The sequence below is a fragment of the Euleptes europaea genome, chromosome 14 (assembly GCF_029931775.1).
Source record: "Euleptes europaea isolate rEulEur1 chromosome 14, rEulEur1.hap1, whole genome shotgun sequence".
Taxonomy (NCBI): Eukaryota; Metazoa; Chordata; class Lepidosauria; order Squamata; family Sphaerodactylidae; genus Euleptes; species Euleptes europaea.
In genome coordinates, this window is record NC_079325.1 from 39,033,006 (window position 1) to 39,040,408 (window position 7,403).

The 7,403-nt window shown below is 44.9% G+C and overlaps 1 protein-coding gene across 1 annotated transcript; it reads right to left on the reverse strand.

Moving 5' to 3' along the window:
- Positions 1 to 401: 401 nt before the first annotated feature.
- On the reverse strand, positions 402 to 6,372 carry SLC31A1 (solute carrier family 31 member 1). Its single transcript, XM_056860130.1, has 4 exons — positions 6,265 to 6,372; positions 4,201 to 4,273; positions 2,844 to 3,012; positions 402 to 676 (listed from the first exon to the last, which is right to left on the reverse strand). Exons 1-4 carry the CDS (start codon positions 6,370 to 6,372, stop codon positions 475 to 477), a joined length of 552 nt encoding a protein of 183 aa, XP_056716108.1. The 3' UTR covers positions 402 to 474.
- Between the last annotated feature and the right edge of the window lie 1,031 nt (positions 6,373 to 7,403).

A 7,403-nucleotide genomic window follows, 5' to 3' on the forward strand; every position in this document is an offset into this window, starting at 1 on the left:
CACAGGCCTCCGCTGCGTAATCCCAGAGGTAATTGTGCTAGGAGGGCGGCAGAGTTATGGCGCCCATCAATAGCCGAATAAGACCCCTCAATAAGCTCCCCCTCCAGCAATCCAAGCATATTCTGCTTGAAGTATATAAAATAATGTAGAACTAATTATTTTCTGTGGTTAGCCTGCTAGCTAATTCAATCATGGTAGGTTCTAAAAAATAAAAATAAAAAAACGCTAATTGTATTTATAAGCCAACTATCCCCAGTAAACCACTCCTCTGGACAATGGCTCCTTTCCTACCAGCAGGAAGCCGCTTCCTCAGGGAGGGGTAGGAAGCGAGACGCTTTGGGGGGGGTCACATCCCCACAAAGTTATAAAGACAGCATCCCTCAGATTTTTTTTTGGCATGGCTTCCAGTAAGCTTGGGGGGTGACCCTTGTCCTTCCAGAGGTTACAGGGAGAGGCTCAGACCCACTGCCAGGGTTAATGGCAATGCTCTGTGATATCCACCACTACCGCCTTTTTCCAGCTGAAGAAGAAGTAGCCCGTGCCCGCACCTGCTGCCACGGCGATGCAGAGGTAGGCATTGTAGGTCATGAAGATGAGCATGAGGAAGTAGCTGACCACCACTTGGATGATGTGCAGCGCCGTCTGGAAGATGTGAGGGACGCTCAGCATCTGCTGCCTGCAGAGTTGGAAAAGGGGGGCGGGGAGGGGCAGAAGGACGTTATCAGCATGTACCACAAACACTTATGAACTCTGTCTGCATAGGGACTGACAAGATGGTGAGGAAAGGCAGATTCAGAAAACAACAGAATCGAAGCATTTTGTAGATGAATAAAATTCCAAGAACACTGGGGGGGGTTGTTTTTGAGAGGAATTTGTGGGGCTCAAAAGCTTGTTTATTGTTTTGAGACATTGCAGTCGGTCCTAATTTATTATGCTACTGCCGTTTTTGAAATCCTTGAACAAAAAGCTGAACAATGTGGCATCGTCACTCACATCCTCTTGACATCCATATTAGACTACTGCAACATGGTTTACTTTGAGCTGCCTTGCGGGGTGGGAATGATTGGAAACTGCAACAGGTCCAGAATGCAGCTGCAAGGACTTTAATTAGGGCTTGCAAAGAACCACAGAGCAACGGATCCAAGACTATATTTAAAAAATAAGCAATGTGACAATATAAATAATCATTGAAACACATACAGAATATTAACATATGCTGAGCAATAAATATACTGAATAGTGTAAATATAATCATGGCAGTACAGTAAGTATAATGTAAAAGAAATTAACATGTAATATTGACCAAAGAATGTAATTGATGAATTTCCCAGGCTCTTCACTCATTTCATGCAAGTTAACTTATTCAGATAGCCAAAGAATTCGTGGAGACTGATTTTACTGAGTTCCTGAAACAAGTATTACTAGTACTGAATTCCTAAGGAGGCATAACTAATCATTGAGCATGGACATATCTGAAGAAGTTACTTGTATGAAATAAGTCAAGAGCCCAGGAGGTCGTCACTTATATGCATAGTTCAATATGCCAAGTTAATCTGTTCTAGAATATATTTATTGCCTTGCTGTGATTATATTTACATCTACTGTTCAGTATATCTACTGATTAGTGTATGTTAATATTGTTCTGTATTTATTTCTACGATCATTTACATTGTCATGTTGCTTATTCTTTGATATAGTCAATTGGTTTCACCTTGGTCCTGCCCTTTGTGGTTGTTTTGGTTTTCCAGAAGACCCCTCTTCCCCTTTATTATTGTGTAGAGTTTATTTGAGCCTTGTCATGCAGTACATTACTCTGATACTGTCATCAGCTTCCATGGCTCCAAGTTGGTTTCTGGGCCCCATTCAAAAAGTTGATGTTGACCTTTAAAGCCATATATGCTCAGGGGGAACAGAATATCTTAATGCTCACCTCCTCCCACCCATTCAGATCACTTTTGAGGCCCTTCTGTGTAGCCCTGCCCAAGATGTACCTGGTTAGTTGTAAAAAACCAATATTTTCAACCATGGCGCATATGTTATGGAACTCCCTCCTGAAAGTAATCTGCCTGGCTTCCCAGTTAATAGGTTTCAGGCAGGCAGCAAATTAAAATGTTATGTTTTCATAAATCCTTTGTAAAGAGGGATAAGATTGCTTCTCTTACTGCTTTTCCTTGTGTGCTTTGACGTTATTATTTCCATGCTGTAGTTATTTTCTCATACCTGTTTTAATGGGGATTGTTTTTATTTTGATGCAAAGTGCCTTGTAGCTCATTTGATGGAAAGGAGAGAGATAAATATACATTTTTTTGTACAAGGAAGTGGGCACAAGGATTAAGCAAGGGAATACCCTGACAGTTTTCAGAAGCTTGGCACAGTATGGCTCCTGTGCCTCCCCCTCCCTAAAACACACATTACAGAAGGCATGGTTCCCATAGCATCTCACAGAACACAGCATATCTCAAAACTGAATGAAACCACAATGGGTCAAGTGAACCAGCCCTGTACAGAATATATCCTTATTCTCTTTTCCCTCACTAGGCCCAGTTCACACATGCAGAAGAATGAGGCCGTAGAATGGGCTGCCTTGCTTTCCCATTGTAGGTGGAGGATTTAAACGCTGAATGTTCTTTCATGTAGAAAGACTTCCTAACACAGTACAGAGAAATTCTGTCTACTTGCTGCATTAGTTTTCTGTTGGCAGGGAATTTATAACCAAAGGGAATGTTCCAAAATGTGATCCTCCATCTGCATTCTGAAGTGATCCCAATCATTCTACCACCTCTTTCATTTGTGTGTGTGAATCCAGTCAACACCCCCCCCCAAAGATGGCAATGTTTGCTCACCCAACTGTCTTGTGCGTCTCCATCAAGACGGTACCGTTTGGTCCTGGGACAGGCATGGAGTTGTAGCGGATGCTGACCTGTGACTTCCGGAGGAGGCTCTCTCGGGCGATCTTCAGGCCCTCATAGAACATGGCGAGGAAGAAGACAGCCACAAATGCACCAGCCATTTCTATCATGGAAAGGGAGGAAAGTCAATGGCTCCATCTGTCATCTTGTGAAGATACCGGCATCCAGGTCCACCAGGCAAAGCACCGTTCTGAGCTTGGATATTAGGGTCCAGTTGGCTGCAACGATCACTCAGAAACACGGAACCTAGTGCAGTGTTCCACGTTATTCAAAAAGGGGCGCAACAGCAGCTTCCCACCATATTCTTCTTGCTTTTAAAGCCTGTATGCCTCGGTTATCAGAGGGCCAGGCTTTACAAGCAATGCTGGCTGGCCTGGCCTTTGTCATGTGGCTCACAAGGAGGGCTGAGCAACTGAGTGGTAGCTACAATCAGCATCTTTCCTCTGGAAAGAAAGTCTTGAGGCACCTTGTGCCACATTTACTGCAGCCTTGGTTTCTGTAGACAACAGACTACTTTGTTGGATATATCAAGTGGACAGAAAAAGATTAGGGGCATGTATATGGTCACAGACACAGCCAAGTCTTGAAGGATGGTATGCAAGTTCCCTAACATCACATATGGGATTACTGTTTGCAACAACCCAATCACCCCAGTCCCAGTTAAGGCCTGAAGAAGCAGAGTCGAACCTATCAAAGGACTTTGCATCCCCATGCTCTGTCTGGCTGCTCCCTCCCTGCAGCATCTTTTGCGAAAGTACATATGAAGCTTCCTTATTCTGAGTCAGACTTTTGGTCTATCTAGCTCAGTATGGTCTGCTCCAACTAGCAGCAGCTCTCTAAGGACTTGGGCGTAGAAGGGTCTTTCAAGACACCTGCTACCCAAGATAGCTGGAGATCTTTTTCTTCAATGCACACACACATAGGAGATGAGGGTGTTTCCTCAGGTGCATTCTCAGTTCAAGTGAGGCCCCTGTGGGCTTGGCCTGGATTCCACATAACCCAAGCATGCTCCCTTGAACACACTCCAATATCCTCCACACAACCCAAAAATGCTCCCTTGAACACACTCCAATATCCACATAACTCTGGAGTTCCACAGCAGAGGTGTATGGGTTCCTCTGTGCACAAGTCGTCAAGGAAAAGGATTCCCTGAAGTTTCAAAGCCAGTATTACAGCAGAGTAACTCCAGGAAAGAAGGACATTTGCAAGTACTGAGTTGAGGCCACCTAGTTATTTTGGCCTCCCTCAGCAGCACGAAAAGGGCCACTGTCATGCAGCCCAATTCACTCACCTCCAGCTGTGTTGATGACGAGCCCAGAAAACAGCAAAGGCACATTTGTATAGCTAAAGTGGAAGGTCATTTCCTGCACAAAAGACAGAGAGCTAAGTTAATGCCCTGATGGCACCACAGCTTAAAACAAGAGGAGTCAGACTGCAGTCTCTGGGCTTGTGCAAATTCACTGACCTAAGGACTAGAGTGATTACTCACCACCCAGGTTTTCTTCCATTTAAGTAAAGGTAAAGGTCCCCTGTGCGAGCACCGGGTCATTCCTGACCCATGGGGGGATGTCACATCCCGACGTTTCCTAGGCAGACTTTGTTTACGGGGTGGTTTGCCAGCGCCTTCCCCAGTCATCTTCCATTTACCCCCAGCAAGCTGGGTACTCATTTTACCGACCTCGGAAGGATGGAAGGCTGAGTCAACCTTGAGCCGGCTACCTGAAACCGACTTCCGTTGGGATCGAACTCAGGTCGTGAGCAGAACTTGGGACTGCAGTACTGCAGCTTACCACTCTGCACCACGGGGCTCCTTTTCTTCCATTTACTCAGCCTTAAGTGGAAACCAAAGCATGTTCCTAATGCAGTATATGTGCACATGTGTGAAGGGGGTGGGGGACATTTCTGGATATGCAAACAAAATTATTTATCTAAAATAAGGATGGCCAACATCCCTTCTTCACAATTTTGGACTGGCCTAGAGACAGCCAAAATTTGGTGTTGCTTGTGACCCTCACCCTCTTTCAACTATGGGAGAGACAGGGTCTCAACAGCATCACTGATCTGAAGCTATGAGGAATTTTGCTGGTTTACCAGTGCTTCTGACTCGGAACAAAACTGCTAGACAGCCCCCTTTTTGTACTTTAGGCTGGAGCAGGCGGCACAAGTGCACACACCAGGATAATAAACTTATTACTGGAGAGCACATTTAAGACACACACCCATGCTCCCCCCACCGCTAGGGCCAATTATATTCTTTAGATAATGGCATGGGGACCAAAGTGCATTTGGCTGCACAGACTGGTCACCTCATAATTGATCAGGCTTCACGATAATGCTGGTACAGTAAGAGCTTCATAATTATGAAGCACCAGCACTCAGCTGTAGCTCAATGCAAAGATGAACTATTAGATTATGGGTTCTTTCTTATAAGTACAGAAGTGAAGGCTCACCCAAAAAAAACCTGGAAAATGTTTTTCCCCTCCATTCCTCCAAGACTATTTATTTTTATGTATTTATTTTTGCAATTTATAACCCACCCTCCCTGGCTGAAGCCAGGCTCAGAGTGGGTAGCATTATATAAAATACATCAATATGAACAATAATAAAAATTACCCAAAAAAATCTAAATTTAAAACAATAAAATCCCAATTAAAACTTAAAAACTACAGAACTAAAGATGACGCCTAAATATCACCCATATTGCCAGAGAGAGGTGGTAGATTACCCCTCAGTTAACATAAAATAATATAAAAGGAGGGGAATAGGGAGGCCAGCAAGATGACATTCGTGACCGTCCTCAACCCTAGGCCTGGCGGAATAGCTCTGTCTTGCAGGCCCTGCGGAACTCTTTAAGGACCTGATGTCACCAGACAGCATTCCACCAGGCCGGCGCCAGGGCCAAAAAAGCCCTGGCTCTCAAGAAGGACAGCCACTCACTCTCAAGGCCAGGGACCACCAGTAGATTATTATCAGACGGTTGTAAAGATCTTCGGGGGGTATACCAGGAGAGGTGGTCCCGAAGATACGAAGGTCCCAGGCCGTGTAAGGCTTTAAAAGTCAAAACCAGCCCCTTAAACCTGATCCGATACTCCAGCTGAAGCCAGTGCAGTTTGCTGAGCACTGGATTACTACCCCCCACAATTTTTCCAACTGAAAAACCAGAAACTTTGAAGAGCATCTGTGAGTAAGAAAAACCCAGTAGGATGTGAGGTTTGCAGGTCAGAAAAGCAAATGGAGACAGGTAGGAAGGGACAGTTCCAAGGCTTTCAGCGGTTCCTGCATGTACCTCCGCTAGCTGCCTCCTAAAATGCTTTTAGTGCAAAAGATGCATCGGGCAGAGGGTTGTTCTACTCACCATCATCATCATCCCTCCACCGTGCGAGTGCCCTGGTGATGGCGTTGTGTGATGGTGCGTGTGAGGATCAGAGGTGCTCACTGCTGAGCCATTCATCTGATGGTCCATGTGCGCCATATGATTATGCTCATGTTCCATCCTGGCTCCTGAAGTTTCACAGAAGGCAGATTATATTACGGGAGCCTGGAAGAAGGAAAAATAGCAGCCATCAGGAAGAGAAAAACAGGGGATCTGAGCACCTCCTGAGAAAGCAGCTTTAAGAACCTTTGCCCTTAAGTCAAGACTGTGCATATTCTGAGCATCAGACACAGAGGGCAGCATTCTGAAAAGGTCAATTTTAATTTCAAAATGAAAGCAAGTTTCTAGACAAGAGATGGCAACTCAGCTTGGAATATTACATAAATAACAGTGGTTTGTAGAAGATGCAGCGGCTGCACTGAAAAAAGAAGACTGAACAAAAGTCCTTATCACCTACAAAGCCTCTGAAGAATTCTCTAACAGATATTTGAGAGATAGATAAATACCCTCTCACCTGTAAGTAGCAGGAGGACTCCAAGCCAGGAAACTATGACCTGCAACTAAGTGTTGAGGAAGAGGGGGGACAAATGTGACTACTGAACTCTGGACAATCATTGCATTGTTGAGCAATCACCTCATCTGTATTAATGCGTATGGATTAGGGGGTTCACAGAGCAAACTCCCCTGGAAATCCATTTTTCAGTTTAGGCCTGTTTTCTTATCTATGCTGATGTCCAAACATTAGACACCAGCCTCGAGTGTTCTGCATTTGGGTCCCTCTGAGCAGAATTCCTGTTCTGCCAGAAGCTGTGAGTTAAAAGCTAAGAGCACTTGAAGGAAACAGAAATTACTACTGCCCTAAGAAGTTATCTGCTCTCACATGCATACTATGATTTATGATTATCACTGCAACCATCTGGGCACAAACAGCACACGTGGTGTACGTTCCTCTTGCTCTGCTGCCTTGGAATACTGTTGCGATCTCTAGTGAATTCTCAGAAGCTAGAGGAAGATGCTGAACAAGATACCCAGTGATCCTGCAACCCTGCTTTTGACCTGCTCACAGCTGCCCTTCTGAATCTGCAGACCATCAGCAGCATTTACTGCTTGCCTACCCACAG

Excerpts from the sequence above, each read along its gene's own strand:
- SLC31A1 (XM_056860130.1), bottom strand. The coding sequence starts at position 6,372 with ATGGACCATCAGATGAATGGCTCAGCAGTGAGCACCTCTGATCCTCAC. Across the intron at positions 4,274-6,264 it reads GTGGAGGGATGATGATGATG|GAAATGACCTTCCACTTTAG; the intron begins GTGAGTAGAACA and ends TCTTTTGTGCAG. Across the intron at positions 3,013-4,200 it reads CGTCATCAACACAGCTGGAG|AAATGGCTGGTGCATTTGTG; the intron begins GTGAGTGAATTG and ends TTTCCATGATAG.